The 17,009-nt window shown below is 44.2% G+C and overlaps 1 protein-coding gene across 1 annotated transcript in view; it reads right to left on the reverse strand.

The window, feature by feature from the left end:
- LOC142774850 (cell adhesion molecule Dscam1-like) overlaps positions 1 to 17,009 on the reverse strand; it is a 331,807-nt gene that overhangs the window by 26,330 nt on the left and 288,468 nt on the right. The window contains exons 12-18 of the mRNA XM_075875992.1: positions 15,687 to 15,806; positions 14,771 to 14,947; positions 10,215 to 10,362; positions 5,093 to 5,241; positions 3,586 to 3,717; positions 2,471 to 2,638; positions 722 to 792 (exon numbers count right to left, since the gene is read on the reverse strand). Of these exons, the coding sequence (XP_075732107.1) occupies positions 722 to 792; positions 2,471 to 2,638; positions 3,586 to 3,717; positions 5,093 to 5,241; positions 10,215 to 10,362; positions 14,771 to 14,947; positions 15,687 to 15,806 (965 nt within the window). The remainder of the gene's footprint in view (positions 1 to 721; positions 793 to 2,470; positions 2,639 to 3,585; positions 3,718 to 5,092; positions 5,242 to 10,214; positions 10,363 to 14,770; positions 14,948 to 15,686; positions 15,807 to 17,009) is intronic.

The following is a 17,009-nucleotide window of genomic DNA, read 5'->3' on the forward strand; positions in this document are numbered from 1 at the left end:
TGAATGTATCTAAAAAAAAACAACACCAAGCCTGCGAGGAAGGCGCGACACCGCTAACGCAAAAGTATGAAGAGCGGCCTTACACGGCCTTTTCTAAGTACTATATGGGTAAATGATAGAAGCACACATGGCTCACGACGATGAAGAATTACGCCTTAAATGGGTATTTTCCACAGTTAATAGGTGATGAAAAACAAGCTTTTGTAATGTGTAGGAGTATTTTGATGACCCACAAGGTACGCGATTTACATTGTGTGACATTTGGTTGTTTCTTTGCTGTATCTAAAACGCTTCATTACTTATATCAGTGCGACTCCTTTCCCTACATCGAGCCTGCCTAAGGCAAGTCTGCCAACAAGTCCTAAGCATCGGCGTGGCTGAATGGTAGAATAACTACAGCGCTACGCGTTACCCGTGTTGTGATCCCATAACAGCTTTCGCTGTAATAGTAGATTGTTTGGTAGTTGGTGTGACATTCTCGGGGAAACAAAAGACAGCGTAGTAGGCAAGAAGCGCATGGCAGCCAGCAATCTTCAAACACAGCAGAAGTTTATTGCTGTTTGTAAGTTTTTTCTGCTTGTGCTACGTCGTGATCCGTTTTTGACCACCATGAACGTCGCTTTTTATGTTGTTCTCATATCACAAGTGCCTATACTTGCGTGGGGATCTTGAGACATTACAGAAAAATGTATTGTGTCCATAAACTGTGTTGACAGCTTACCTTCCAGGTGATGCGAATGCTCCTGGATCCCGTGGGTGTCACCTTGATATCACGTGGAGCCCCACTGGGAGCTGCATCAAACCATAATGAGTTGGCGCCATCGTAATACATTTTAAGCACAAAAGCATTTTGTTATTAATTTTACTTACGGCAATTAGTTTGTAACTGTGGCTAAACAAAAACGAGACTTTAGGGGCGTTTAGGCATGAGAATGAAGCAATTCTTTTGACTTTGTAAACGTTTTTTGGCGGTATTTTGCAAGTCATGCCCGCAAAGGCTAAGGAGAGCTTTCCTAGCCAGTACAACAACTCTACCTTACGTAGTCTTATTCAACTATCGAGCTTCAGATTGAATAGAGACATTAGCTAAAGGTGTAGTCATGCCTTGAACTTTTCTGGAGGAAGTGCTACATGCGCAATAAGGAAAGCGTTTTGTACTGGAGAGACTTTGCGAGTCAAGTGAGAGAAGAAAGTGGCCTATGAGAGATAACCAAGTCCGATATGTGCGTTTCAAGGGGTTCTCTTCATTCTAAAACCTTGGGAATGTTGAACATGCAGTGCGATCTTTTAGCGTCCCTACCCTCCCCTCTCTTTACGCACTAGCTGCATTAAACACGCACACACACAAAAAAATATTCAGTAAGAAATACTACTTCCCGAGTTTACTCACAGGTAAATATAAGAAAAATCTACCGGGACACCTTTGTGCGATCTCTGTATAGTGTTTCTCAATTCGTGCAGGTTTACCAGACATATTGTCAAGTTTTAGTGTGGCACAAGATACTCTCAAAGTTGTTTTGTACTACGCCCAAGCATGCCGGAAACGTGGACGCTCTCTGACACGATATTGCAATTTCATCTGAATATTTGCGCTGGTCACGAGTACTGCGACTGCGAATATATTTTAATCCATTTCTTAGTTCGTCAGATATGAGTTCCTTCTGTTCAAATAGATCGTTTACAGTTACGGCAGAGCGCGCTGCCGCCACTGAGAAAGGGCACCATCAGCACGAGCTCTAAAACACTCGTCATGCTGAATTACAACAAGAAAGCACATAAATGTTTCACAAGATAAAACAAAATGTCAAGGGCAAAAACGTATTGAGAAAAATGATGACATGCACAAGAGTAAGCTGAACGATACAGATTGATATTGTATACGTGATGTAATTGTAGAATCACCGGCACAGTTTCTAACATTCCATTAAACAAATCAAAAGTTCCTTGAATACTAATTTTATAAACATCATCATCATCATGATCATGATCATCATGATCATCATCATCATATCAGCCTGACTACGTGCACTGCAGGACAAATGCCTCTCCCATGTTCTGCTAGTCAACTCTGCTGCCACTTAATACCCGCAAGTTTCATCTGCCCACTTAAGTTTCTGTCTCCCCCTAAGCCGCTTGCCTTCTCTAGAAATGCAGTCAGTTAGCCCTAATGACCAGCAGGTAAACTATGATACCATGAAGCATGTTGTGGCGTATGTTGTAAGTTTTTTTTTTACCACACATTATTGTTTTTTAAAGTAGGGCGTAAGCACCAGCTTTATGGTCTGACACTTTGTTTAATGTTATTAGTGCTATAGATATAACTATTAAACTTTTCGTAACAGGCACACTTTTCGTACTTTGAAACGTTCATTGTCGTCAAAATATCATGTTTTTATAACGTCAATTGTGGCTCCACGAGTGTAAGTGAGACATCTAGGAAGACACGAAAGAGAAAGAGGATGCTTTATACCTTCTTCATCGGTTGTAACCATCAGTGAATCACTGAATTCGCTGAGCCCAATGGCGTTTTCTGCCCTGAGCCGGAACTCATAGGCGGTCTTTGGCCGCAGCGATGAAATCACGTGCGAAGTCTCCGTTGCGTCGATCACCGACACGCGCGAGTCGCGTTTCCAAGTGCCTGGAACAGGCCATGACGGATTTTGCAATGTGGCTCAGTGTCATAGTGCACGCGAAAGGAAATTCGAAATGTCTGTGGACAACACGATATTGCATTTTACATCAATAAATAAGGAAAGGAAAAGACAAAGGAAAGGCAAATTTGTTATAGTAAGACGGCAAGTTGTGCCTGTTGGTTGGGATTTATTGTGAACTTCATTTACAGCAAAATGCTAGACACACGAGCACAAAGAAGATAAAGCGCGGTTTAAACGTTCCGCTGCCGGGTGTCAAACCTCTGACTCCTTGAGAAACGACGAAGAGCGCCCGGCACTCTGCCGACTGCACTATTGGCATCTGTTATTTGATTAAGAATAAATTGTCAGCGGCTTTAGACTAGTGGGCAGTGAGGGGCGAATTTGAGTAAGGTTCTTATGTTCACACGTTGTCTCTTTCTGCGAATCGGAAAGCGACAAGCTTACATATGCACAAACATACCTTTTGTATAATTTTCTAACTTTTAAATCATGAAGGGTTGCAGAAGCGAAATTAAAGATTATTTTTATTTTAGAAGCCAGATACAATACCGGTCCGTATCCATAAACTTTCAGTGACATTTATGAACGTGATTGATCAGGAGGGCCTATCTGCGTTAGGTGAATAGAGGTAGACGTCTAAAATTTATTGGCGCGATAAATTATGTACGTATACAAAATGCACTTATAGAGGCTTCTAATGCTACTTTGACGAACTATGTGTTTACACCTCCAATGAAGAAACGCACTAGTAGTTAACGTGACCAGGGTCGTTTGCATTCGGCTTACGTAGCTGCATTAGATGTTGCTGTGTTCTTTAGTACACACCATTGCTGGCAGATATGTTCGAGACACTCTACTACCCCCACTGCCAATTACATCGTTAGGTATCCACCATTTCACTTGAAAGGAAGCAAACATATTTTGTGCCTACCGTCTCTGTGCTTGAATTCCAGGCGGTACTTTGTCACAGCGCTGTTACCAGAGTATGGTGCTGTCCAAGAGATTGTGACCGAGCGACTTGTAGATTGAGACACCTCCAGGCCACGGGGCTTTTCCGGGGGCTCTAGAATGAAAAAGTCAATTACGCAAACACCTTGGCGACGTCCCCCAATGTGATTTGAGTACTTAGAGTTCAGATTCGTCTTTCACATAAAGTTACGGATCTGTAAAAGTTGCAGAGAATCTCTTAAAATTATCCGTTTAAATTCATATATTCGGATAAAAACACACGTGTGTTTGTGTGTGTTTGTGTGCGCGCGCACGCACGTGTTTGAATGCGGATGCACCAAGAAATAGTTGAAGGTCTTGCCCCATGTAATGCTATCCGTTTTTTTTTAACCCAGTACTACACGAAGGGGAACTAAGGTGGACGAGCTTCAAAAAGAAACCTTGTACTTAGGGGAAACTTATCGCTACTTAACTACCAGTAAGTACTGTACAGCTACTGGCTACCCCATGGGCGCCTTTCGCTTTTTCGTCAAGCTAAATGGCTGACTACAACGGCAGTCTCGCCGACATCACGGATTTGGCTGGCCGTGGAGTAAAAACTGCACATGATGAAGTATATTTTTACGCACCGCCATCAAGCAAATTTTCGGGGTTCAGAAGAATTTCGTATAGCTGTGTAACGGCGCGTAATTCCCGTCGCGGTAGCATTTTTTCCGAACGAGCAGTGCTATACGTTGTCCCTTGGTCCAACGGACAAGAAACGCGGTACACTGTTCCGCCACTGCATGTCCACGGCCGCTGAATTAAAAAGAGGTGGCATGTCGATGGCATGCATGAAGCACATTTGAGAGGCGAGTTCTCTCACTCGCACATTTAAGTTTTCGTTGAGCGTCCGCAGCAGCCCGGCCAAAAACGGCTCGCAGCGTGCGTCCCTAAAGCTGATGTAGGTGGCCAACCTGGTTTGTTAGCAGCCTGCGTCTGCAAAAGAGATGTGGTCACTCTAATAAACTTCGTAAATTACTTTTGGTTTCTTTTGCATGGAAAGACCCCTCTTAATAAGAAAAAAAATCACAGCATATCCACGAAGCGATGGATGACGAATAGGGCGAAGCGGATGGTCGGACGAATGGATGCACGACGCATGGACTGATGCATGAATGCACGGATAGACGCACAAACGGACGGGCGGATGGACGGGCGGACATACGCACGGGCGCTTCGCCCCACTCTTCATCAATCATCCCGTGAATATGCTGTGATTTTGTATGTGCGAAGCCCCTTAGGTCCTTAATCGTATGTCCCGTGTCATCGTTGTCAGTTTGGTATTCTCATAAATGGTTCTCATAAATGCTATTCTAACAATAAATCATAAAGGTCTCATGGTTCACATAAATACTAGGTGTTTAACAGATAGCGTAAACATTAAAGAAATGCCATCATCGTAGGGTGTGCACGTGAGCAGGATCATCGGTGAACACACACGCACCCACCCTGGACGACGACCTGGAAGCTTGTGTCGTCTCTGCCGTAGGCGTTCTCGGCGAAACAGCTGAACAACGAGGAGTCTCTGCGGTCCACGCTCGGGATGCGCACCACGTACTCGAGGGCCTCGGCACCAGGCTTCTCTTCGACCACGTACCTATAACAAGTAGGTCAGGGTGGTTGTCTCAAAGTGTTAGAGCCATGTTAATGAAAGTTACGAGCACTAGGCAGAAAGTATAGCGCGAGTGATCAGCGCCAATAGTAATCATTACTCAAAATTTACATTTCAAACTATGGTATAATTCCAGATTAAAGGAGAGGACTTTCATCAGACCAATCTAAATATGTTGGGATGCTACATATCCAAGAGCCTCCTGTCCTACATCCTTAGGAAGTCGCCGTCTGGTCCATCAGCCAAGGGCTGTTCATTCGAGCCAGTGACCCGAAGATTAGCCTCCCTTAAGAAAAATGGGGATTCTGTCTAGAGTTTGAAAGAGCTGCAGACACAGTGGGAAAAATGCGCCAATCGCATTCCACAAATGACGCAGTGTGGTTTACCGACAACATGGTATAATAGGAGCGCTAGATTTTGAGAGACGCGTTAGTGTAGAGCTGTAGAAGTTTCAACCAGACAGGTTTGTCTACCGCAGTGGTCTCAAACACGTGAATCGCGATGCGGCCCACGGCCCCGCACTAGGCTCCGTTCGTTCCATTTTTTTTCTTTTCATGATAAGTATCCTCGTGAGAGACGAGTCAGTGTAGAGCTGTAGAAGTTTCAACCAGACAGGTTTGTCTACCGCAGCGTTCTCAAACACGTGAATCGCGAACCTCTCACTTTCGGCCCATGGCCCCGCACTAGGCTCCGTTCGTTCCATTTTTTTTTCTTTTCATGATAAGTATTCTCGTGAGAGACGCGTCAGTGTAGAGCTGTAGAAGTTTCAACCAGACAGGTTTGTCTACCGCAGCGGTCTCAAACACGTGAATCGCGAACCTCCCATTTGCGGCCCACGGCCCCGCACTAGGCTCCGTTCGTTCCATTTTTTTTCTTTCATGATAAGTATCCTCGTGAGTTACACAGGCATATCTGGCCTCAAGCATTGTTTTGTGAATCACCCCTTCTAGTCACTATGTGTTGAAGCGCAATCTTGAAACAAAAACAGCATTTCAGAATAAGCGTTCCGATTTTACTCATCTTAGAGATCGGTATTGACATATTGTCGGATGAAATGCTGATCCTAAGTTTTCTTCAGAAATCACCCTTATGAGATATGTAAGGTTTTTTTTCTATGTTAGCGTTCGCTCACAACTTGTACGAACTATAACATCCCACCCCCCTCCTTGTTCTCACATTCTATTCTGGATCCGGCCCTTCCAAGACTAAATTTCGCGACTGCGACCCACTGCCTGAAATAAGTTTGTGCATTATGGTTTATACCATGTGCCTGAACCTGAACACACGGGACTCAAGCATTTTTTCAGCACGAAAACACGCCCGCCGCTGCCTAAACGCTATTGCAGGAACTTGTGGTCTACATTCAAGCACCATAACCACAAGGCAATCATAGAGGGTATGTCATCAACGCTGTATGCACATTCAAAGCAGTGTTCTCAAATTTTGCATGCGTTTACGGCGTGCTGAAGTCATGCCTCAGCAGCAATTCCGACATCAATGCCCCCTGTCCTAAATACCTCCTACGTGGTCAGTTAACCTAGTTCCACATCCTCCCCCTTTTTTTTTCTCCGCGGATGGCAACGTGGAACGCATGCGGCGAACGGCTGCAACAAAGCTGGCGTCATGCTGCCTGTGAGGTTGCCATCACACTTGACCGACAAGGAAGTGCTTGCAACACAATGCTGGCGGACGTCCCGCATTACGCTGCCGCCGGAAGTGGGTAAGGCAACGAGCGCTGCCTCACGAGTTTGTGGAGAACCAACTGGAACCGCTGCCTCATTGCGAAATCGAGCGACGAGGCGGACATCTTGACAAGGAGGCACTGCTGACATGAACAATTAAACAAAAACATCAATTAACAGGTGTTTATATGAATGTATTATATCAGAGACGCTTAACATCAATAAAAATTCAACATATCATGACATTCTCTTGCTAGACCCATCCTTACGAGAATTTATCACGTTGGAAATTACGTGTGCCTAGCTTTAAAACAATTCAAGGGGACTTTGTCTCTGAAAACCACATCTGACGAACATGCCTAAAGGCTAACAACAATCACTTTTCACTAGCAACTCTGTCTTTGACTTGCTCAGCTGAAATGTAGCAAAATCATTATGGAGAGGAAGGGTTATTTTTTATGGGGTGAAGCTCCTTGGGATGTAGGCTAGTCTCTCGTCGTTCTCTGTAGCCACCCCTAGTAGTCGGATGCTCACTAGATGGTGCTGCAGCATTCGCTCCACTGGAAAACGTAGAAAACGCCTGCTTTAGTGTGATAGATGGACGAACCAACGGACAGATGGATGGGCGGACGTACGGACGGACGAATGGACAAACGAATGAAATGAACAGATAATTCAGGGTTTACCGTTGTACCCTAGCAGCTTTACCCACTCATCATCATTCACCCCATGGGTATGTTGTGATTTTTTTATTTCTTTATTTAGGAATAAGTTAAGAAGTAATGTTCTCAGGTGAAAAGTAACTTTGTAGAGTTTATTCGTGCCGCGCCGCGGTGTTCTAGAGGCTAATGTACTCAGTTGCTGATCCAAATCCCGGCTGCGGCGGCTGCATTTTCGATGGAAGCGGAAATGCTGTAGGCCCGTGCGCTGAGATTTCGGTGCACGTTAAAGAACCCCAGGTGATAGAAACTTCCAGAGCGCTCCACTACGGCGTCTATCATAATCATAAGGTGATTTGGGGACGTTGAACCCTACATATCAATCAATCAAATTAGAGTTGATTTTTACCATACAAAAACCTAAAATTTGGCTGGTCGACTTTCCATATTCAAGACTACTGGATAATTGAACTTTAAATTTTCTAGAACCTGCACCTGATGTGATTATTTCGAGCACACAAGTTCACTGCATACATTGGGTTGTCACGTTTACGTCTCACCAGCTTTGCAACGTTATGCGCCGAGGGAAAACGTCTTATGGCAAACAGAAAGACACTTGCACTTCCTCTCTCGGGTGCATGCCCCAATGTGTAGGGGATGACGCACAGCAGGGAATGACCTTACGTTGTTATCTCTGCTCTGACATCGCTTCTCCACGTAGACGTCGGTGATCTGACGCCTCTCACAGTAGAACGCGAGACTGCAATAATTATTCGAGGCGACATTTGCAACTCCGTTGTTCGAATAGATGACTGAAAGCTAATCGGAATAATAAAAACAAGAAACGGGGGGACAAGGCATGCATGGAAGGGCATTCAGCTCCATTCACGTAAAACCTCCCGGGGCACGCGCGCGCGTGTGTGTGTATGGGAGTGTGTTTGTTTGTATTTGCAAGCCCGTTTTTGTGTTTTCGCGCGTGTGTGGGTTTGTGTGCATGTTTGTGTGTGTGTGTGTCTGTGTCTGTGTATGTGTGTGTGTGAGTATTTGTGTGAGTGTGTCTGTTTACGTGTACGCGCGTGTTTGATTGTGCGTGTGCACACGTGTGTGCGCGTGTGTGTGCTTGTGTCTGTTTATGGGTGCACGCTTGTGTGTTTGTATATGTCTATCTGTGCACGCATTTGTGTTTATGTGTGTGGTGTTTTCCTGTGTGCAAGTGTTTGGGAAGCGATGTGTTACAATTTTAAAGGGCCACTCACCAGGTTTGACAATTTTGAGCTGACAAGCGCATTGCGTAGACAAGGCGTTCACGATCACGTCTGCCAAAATTTGCAACGCTACGCGCCACGGAAATGGGTCCAATTTTAAAATGAAAGCTGCTCCCCCTCCCCTCTGCAGCCGCACGCGTAGAGAATGAGAGCATGACGTGGGCGTAGGAATGGCTCTACGTACACGGCAATGCAGTGACGTTGGTCCTATACGTAGACGAGTCTGCTCTGACGTTGTCAACAGTATACCACGTGACATGGCAAAAGTTATTTAACACAACATGCGTAGTTTATGTATTTGTTGCTTTAAGAGATTATTAAAACTTGAAATTAATAATGAGACGCAATAAAAAAATTGTGCGCGTTTTTCTTTCATATTTTTACAGTGAAATGCTACGAGATGCGGGGCTAATGTGCCAGCATTTCACATGCGTTCGGGTTCCCGTGGTCAGCGCATTGAGCAGACGACCGCCGTGGAACGCTCCTACGCGTTCGGGCACTCTTTGTGCTCATCTACATTACCGCATCTAAGCCAGCGTTTCTAAACCATCCCGCAGAAACAGGCAGAATACCACAAAATAACGCTGGTAAACAAATCAACGCTGCTCGTGTGCTCGGGGGTTGGACTTGTTTGAGCAAGCCATGCGCACGTCACCTCATGGTCGGATGCCGGAAAGGGTGGGGAGGAGATTTGGCTTGTGGAGGAGCTGCAAGGGTTTCGAACTCGTCTCCTCTCAGCCTCGTTTCGCGCCGCTTCAAAAAACCTGTTTTCTCCGCTCGTAATGAACCGATTCGAAAAATTTTTGTGGCAAAACGTTCCTCATCGGACACCCAACAACTTCCACTGTCTAACTAAAATTCGGCATGGGGCCTGGTGAGTGGCCCTTTAACACTCCTGCGGCTTCCTTCATTTCTTTCAGCGCCTGCTCTAGCGGCACAGGGCATATATACACGTATATGAGTGGTCGCGGCATGTGTACTGATTTATAATAAAAAGAGCTCATAAATAGTATTACGACTGTTTAGGCGATATCACTGCGTTCAACGAGCGTGCAGTTAACCTTGCATTCAATTCGCTGCCTGCACGAAAAGCAGTAAGTTGATTGATATGTGGGGTTTAACTTCCTAAAACTACCATAAATCTATGAGAGACGCCGAAGTGAAGGGCTCGCTAAATTTCCGCCACCTGTGGTTCTTTAACGTGCACCCATATTTGAGCACACAGCATTCTTGTCTCCATCAAAAATGCAGCCGCCGGAGCCGGGAAACGATCCCGCTACCTGTGGGTCAGCCACCGAGTACCTTAGCCACTAGACCATCGTTGCGGGTTAAAAAAAGCAGTAGTTACCTACCTGGGCTCCAACGCAGGGCTGAAGGCATTCCTGTCTCGCAACCACGTAACCGTTATTGGCGGCTCGCCGACAGCGCGGCAAGTCAAAGCAACGTTGTCGCCCCGACGGACTGTGAGAGCATGGAACTTGCGCTCGAAGTGCGCAGCCACTGCGTGTTAAACAAAAAGGAAAAAAGAAACACAGACAGTATGTTACAAGCCTTCACTTATATTTATTCAAGAAGGCTCGGCCGAACATTTCAAGTAATTCTGATATGGCTTCATGACAAAAATCTTATCACTTCACGAATCGACTGGCATAATTCTCATCGTCGTCAGCTACTGCATGAACAAATGGCACAAAATTACTTGCAAGTTTTTAGCGGATACCACCCTTCTCAGAAGAGTGACGAAAAATGGCATAGCGAATGCCGGCCTACTACCCTAAAATATTTGTTATTATTGCCGTAGTACGCATCTATCAAGTGGGCTTGCAGCAGTTACCCAATGAGTGTTTAGAAAAGTCTCGGAAAGGGCGCTCTTCTAGCTTTCACTGTGACGGTGGTGTGCCTTCCACGCTGGCCTTGCGTTTTTCGTTTTTTTTTGGGGGGGGGGGGGGGCGTGATCTCGGGCGATTTCTGCGCAGGCTATAACGCATCACGAGCGTAGGCAGTCAGAGTCAGCGTCAAAATGAGACATGGTATCGATGGGTAACGATGGGCCGTAGCCAAACAGTGGACGAAAAGGTGAAAGGCCAGTTGGGTCGTCACGCGAGCAGTTATATGCAAATGTCACAAAACGTAGGTTGATGTCCCAATTTTCATGGTCCTCCGAAACGTACATTGCGAGCTCATCTGTCAGAGTGTGGTTTAGCCATTCGGTGAGTTCGTTCGTTTGCAAATGGTACGCCGTAGTGTGAACTTGTGAGTGGTCGAGCAGAATCTCATGCGGTCGTCGACTACTCTACATAAACAACAGCGACCACGGTCTGTAATCAACTGACGAGGAGCACCATGGGGCAAAATGATGTCATGAAGAATTAAATTGGTGACGTCTGTAGCGCCATTGGTGGGAAGCGCTCGTGTGACGGCATACCGCGTTGCGTAGTCGGTAGCAACGGCCATTCATTTCTGACCAGTAACTGATGCGGGAAAAAGGCCCAGATTGTGTATGCTGATTATACTGCCCTAATTATTATCGGAAAGAAATTCGTCCGGCATAGAAAAACAAATGACTGCCGAACTAGCCAAGCCGGTTGATTGATTTGTAGCTAACATGCTTACCCTCAATGCCAAAAAAACAAGATATATGTAATTCAACTCCGGTATAAATCCCACTCCACGTGATGTACAATTCTACATCAATAATTGCTGCCTTAAGTGTACTGATTTTTTTACTTACTTCTGTGTTGTTCTAGACAGCTGTTTGAATTGGCAGATTTAGATAGACACATTCTTCTCAAAACTAGCACCAAGTTGTTACGCTCTTTTGCAAGCTCGCGAATATTTTGATATTATATTTTGCGCATTTTGTACTTTGTTTTAGTTAACAGCCACCTTCTGTAGTGCGTGAAGTCCTGGGGTTTAACATACGACTGTTATCTCGAGCCAGTACGACGGCTGTGAAAACGGGCTATATGCACGATTACATTCACACGGTACTACGAGCATAGCAGACCCCTGTCCTCTAGGTTGAAGATCTTACCATTCGACGTTGAGCGCGAATTAAAATTAGTCAGATCTATTAAGAGTATTATTAAAAAATAAACCATTGCCTACTTCATTAATGCGTATACACGGACACCTAACGAGGTACCAAACTTTTAACAATTTCAATATACCTCGCACAAAAAACGCCTATAGCACACGACTAATATAATACACGGGAGTTAAAGTTTGAAATGGCATACCTCATTTTATAAAAAATACCCAGACGTTGTCGTATCACTGAAAAACACTACTTTGAAGTCCTTTTCTCTGCATCAGTTTACTGATACTTCAGGTTGTAATTTTATCACTATGCATATTTATATTGCAATTTATGTGTTTCCTTTGCTGGGTGTAGTAATACTCTTGTTCTTTCAATTAAACTTTATATTTTAACTATTATTGATGTAAAAAGGAACAGCGTTCTTTTCTGTCCTTTTTGTCTCTTCCTGAAGTTGTCGTGCTATTACTAGAGCACAGCTATATTATTGTTACTTCGAACTGCAAGATTCATTCTGCAGTTCTGTAAGCCCATAATGACTAAAATTTGTGTAAACTATAAGTTATGTACTTCTTTTTTAAAGGCGACGCTCCTCCTAGTCTAACCTTGTCACGCATCACGCGTAACCGAGAGAAGAAGAGACGAGAAAGAAAAGACGGCAAAAGAAACGGGGGACCATTTCTCGTCTCATTTCTTAGATGGCGTTACTCTGCCACTACTCTGCGAACTGACGCTACTCTCCGATTGGCTGCTGCGCGTGCTTTGCCTCAATTAGCGGAGAACGAGTACCTCTCTTGGTCTCCTGGATAGTCGCCGTACATGGCGAATCATTGGTGGGGCATGAACGATGCAGAGCACCGGTGCGTTGAACACACTTGCGCTCGGCTTCTTTGGCTCGTGTTTGATCGGTGTTACCCGCGCACCGTCTGCATTCTCGAACGCCATCGAACACATAGACGCACGTATGGGCGGACGGACACACGGACGAATAGTCGGACGGATGCTTCGCCCCACTAATCATCATTTTCTCTGTGGATATGCTGTGACTTTTTTGTCTGCTCTTTCAAATTCAAGTGAGTGTTGTTTGCAGATGAAGATCATTTCTTGTGAGATAATATGAAATTTGAATTGTTTTCCTCTGCCTATATTAATTAGATATAATATAGTTTTTGTTATGTGCACTTCCAGTGAGACAAGCACTAGCCAATGTGTATAAGACTATACAGTTTTGACTTATTTTGTTTCATATATGTGTGAAATAAAGAACATTCATTCATTAATTCATTTATTTATTCCAGATCGAGGCCGACTCGGAAAGAAAGGTTTTTCTGGTATTTAGATAAGCTGAGAGTTACCAGCAGGCAATAGAGCAAGTGCCTTGCGCTTCTGACGAAGGTAACACGCCGCCACGTACTGTCGCTCAGAATGGCAGAGGCCGGCCCAAAAGAATCATCGGCGAATGCAGTCATAGGCTCGTGACATTATTTACGAATGTCAGACTGGCAGCGATACCGGAGAAACATTGACACCAAGTTCAGAATTTCAATACAATTACAGGCAAAGATAGTTAACGTGTGCTGACGAAGGGCCACAGAGGGGAAAAAAAGTCGCCTAGCAAAATACATTTTGAGTTCAAATGACTTCTGAAAACTGAGGCTTGTAAGCAGTCATTCTTGTTTCTCTTGATTCTTAGATGTGAGGCAGCTCTTTGACTACCTTGTGTAACGTTGTCCCTCCGTACAAGTGACGTCACGCTGCCCTCGCAGTGCGCACTGACGTCACTCACTCGCTCGCCTGCCGCGCACTTGCACCGCTACCATAACCACCATTCGCAATACCACCAACTCCTTGGTTCACGCGCAATAAACCTGACCCACGCCTAACACACGCGTTGTAATATGTCTCTACGTGCCCCCTCTTTCTTGATTCACCCTCTCCGCCACTCGCAATGCTCGAGTGCACATCGAATGATAACACTCTTTCGGCTCGTTCATCTGCCATCGAGAGCACACCAGAAGACGACGCTCCTTCACCCGCAGAAACTTCCGCTGATGCGATTACGCCTAACCTCGCCGTCGCAGGCGTTGCGAGGGTTAGAAAAGCTGACACGTTCGCGAGTGGTGACATTGTTTGTTTACTAGAGTAAACGCTACGCCAAGTTTGGCTTGAAACCGTTCTTCAAGCATCCTCATCAAGGCTTGTTTCTACCAGGTCAACGCCGTACGCACCGTTGCTGCTGCGAATACCGCCAGGGTTCCCTTCGTGAAGTTATTCCAAGTTTTTTCCAAGCTTTTCATACGTTTTGGACGTTATATATAAGCTATTTTGGCTCCGAATAAAAACAAAACGAAGCCGCTTCATTATACAAGGTGGAAAGAAATATACGGCACAATTGGCGAACAGTTAAGGTGGAGCACACTTAGCATTCATTTTTCTCTGTAGGCTAGAGGCCATAAAGATGGCAGTAGGCTAAGAGAACCTTATGGACGCGGCTGTAATTTCGAACGTCATTCATTGTAGAGCTAAACGCAAGATTTTATTTGACTGTACATCACTTTCGGATCGTGCAACATCTATAGCTCTCGCAATGTGCCCTTTTCAGTCTATCGTCAACCTATCCATTATTGTATTCCAGACAGCAAATGAATAATACGTTCACCAGCTCGACCTCGTTTCGACAAACGTTGAAGTGTAAAGAAAATTATTTCCTTATTTTCTTATATTATTATCGATCGTGCGTATCCTCACTATTCGTGCGATCGTAGAGACTAAATAGAACGCTTTCTTGGTCAGTTCATTACTACGCACACCAAGGGGAAACGCGAGAATATTATGTGAAATTATGAATATCAAAAGACGTTATGCACGTACCATGTACGTCTAGCTTGACGACAGTCGATATTCCAGGTCCGACTCCGTTCAATGCCTGACACATGTAGTGGCCAGCGTCCAAGCGATCAGCTTCACGGATGCTGAGTGAACCATTCTCTAAAATCTGCACGTTGGCGTTGCTGATAATCACCGCGAACTCCCGACCACTTTCTGTTCCTGAAAGACAGTTGGGTGGGGCAAATTTGTTTAGATAATAATCATGTTTACATGAAGATAAGTAAAAGCATAACTATTCTGCATTCCATTTATTGATGAAAAAGCAAAAAAAAGCGCCAGTGTCGTAAAAGATATGAAACCATCAAGGTAACATGCAGATTCCACGTCTCATAGATACGGTTTACAGTATTGTAGAGAAGCAGATCTTATTGAATTTAACACAACTTTTTGAGGTCCAGCGAAACACGACACGTACCCGTCTCAGTCCCACGTAGAGACTGGCAAGCTGAGCTTGCAAGCCACGTCACATGCACGCTGAGCAACTCTAAGCTAATCGTTCCAGTAAAAAGAAAAAAAACAAGAAAAAGAAAAGAGATACGTGAACTAGGCTGAGCTTTATTTGTGTGCTTGCATAACGTCTGCATGTTATTTATTTTATACATAAGAGCGCATTGCGGGCACACGCAAAAGAAAAAAAGAGCTGTTTCCGTTAAGTTCACTTTGTCGCATAATATTGGGAGAATACAAAACAACTCTGAGGTCTGAAGGAAAAAACAATGTAGGTTGCCCAAAAATTTTCAGGAAAAATCAAAAGTGAGCAGGTACATGAACTTCATACGTAGTGGTGGATGGCCTCCTAAATTTGGTTATACGCTTCATGTTTACTCGCACTCATACAACGACTTGTAGAATATAAGCAAATTTCTCAAAAAGCCATGAATATCTTTTTTTTACTTACTATGTTCCTTTTTCCATCGAATAACGGGTACAGGAAACCCATCGGCCTGGCAGTCAAACGTCACCGCTTGGCCCATCACGGCAGCTTTGTCAACTGGCTCTTGTCTCCACGTAGGGGGAACTGTTTTGAATAAACACCGCAGGTGGGTGTACGGTCTTTCACAATTGTACTTGTTACGTGGGTGAACCAGAACTATGCACCAGGATTAAATTTATTCGCACAGCCAGTATGTGAAATTATTAAAATCTGGAGGTTCACATTGCATAACACTGATAATCAGGTCCAAAGACGCCTATTTTTTAGAGGCAAAACACTTTAAGACCACACAATGTCCCTCCGCTCATAAACTGCTGCCCCGCGTCTACAGCAAACGTAGCTTATGTGCACAAACCGAAACATTTATGAACAACGAAAAATGCTGCCAACGAGAACAATAATGCCACAACACCGGGAAAGCACCGGCATTTACCAACCAATCAATCAAAGCATATTACAAAACAAAACGTTAACAAAACAAAAATAAAACTGTCAACGAAAACAAAAAAGGAGGCCGCAACTCGTGTTATGATGCGTAATAATTCTCCCCATCATCAGCATTCACTTCGCGAATATGAATGAGTTTTTTAAGCGGCCTGCCTGGTTTTGGGAGGTTAATCTTTGTTTGTCACTCGTAAAAATACTTTGTAAATACCTAACATATATATCTTTACATTTCATTTGTGTGTTCTTCGTTTACCATGTATTGTACATGTGTAAACATATATTTTTCTAAGAAGTATTGTGTATCTGTGTATGTTGTGTTCCGTAAACATACGTTAACATATCTTTTTGTAACAATTTTTGGAGTGTCTGTGGCTGTTGTGTTCCGTCGCAATGTCCACTTGGATTGTAGTTAATGTTCATTGTTCGTGAGAATAAATTTCTGTAAACACATGTGGTCTTTCTTCAGAAGATGAAACGAGAAAGTCTTTCTTACCTAGTACCGTGAGGAGAGGGGGATAACACGTCTGAAAGCAATTTGCATTTTTGAAAAGATTTATTGTTTTATGAATGTTTTCACCACTCAATCGACACACGCCCTGTCCCATCACCGAGGTTCTCGTACTGCTATTCTCGTCGCACAACAGCGAGTAATTAATCTTCGAGGCTCCAGTCACACGACGTGGGAACAAAGAATCTTTATCATGTACCCACTGCTCAACTTAATTGCGTTTAAAATGAACTGGTAAAATGCACTGTTGTCAAGAAATAGTATAATAAACTGGTGCTAGAAGTTCTGTTGCATAAGTATGGTAGACTAAACATGTCATCCCCAGTAGGACC

Source organism: Rhipicephalus microplus, chromosome 2 (assembly GCF_043290135.1).
Source record: "Rhipicephalus microplus isolate Deutch F79 chromosome 2, USDA_Rmic, whole genome shotgun sequence".
Taxonomy (NCBI): domain Eukaryota; kingdom Metazoa; phylum Arthropoda; class Arachnida; order Ixodida; family Ixodidae; genus Rhipicephalus; species Rhipicephalus microplus.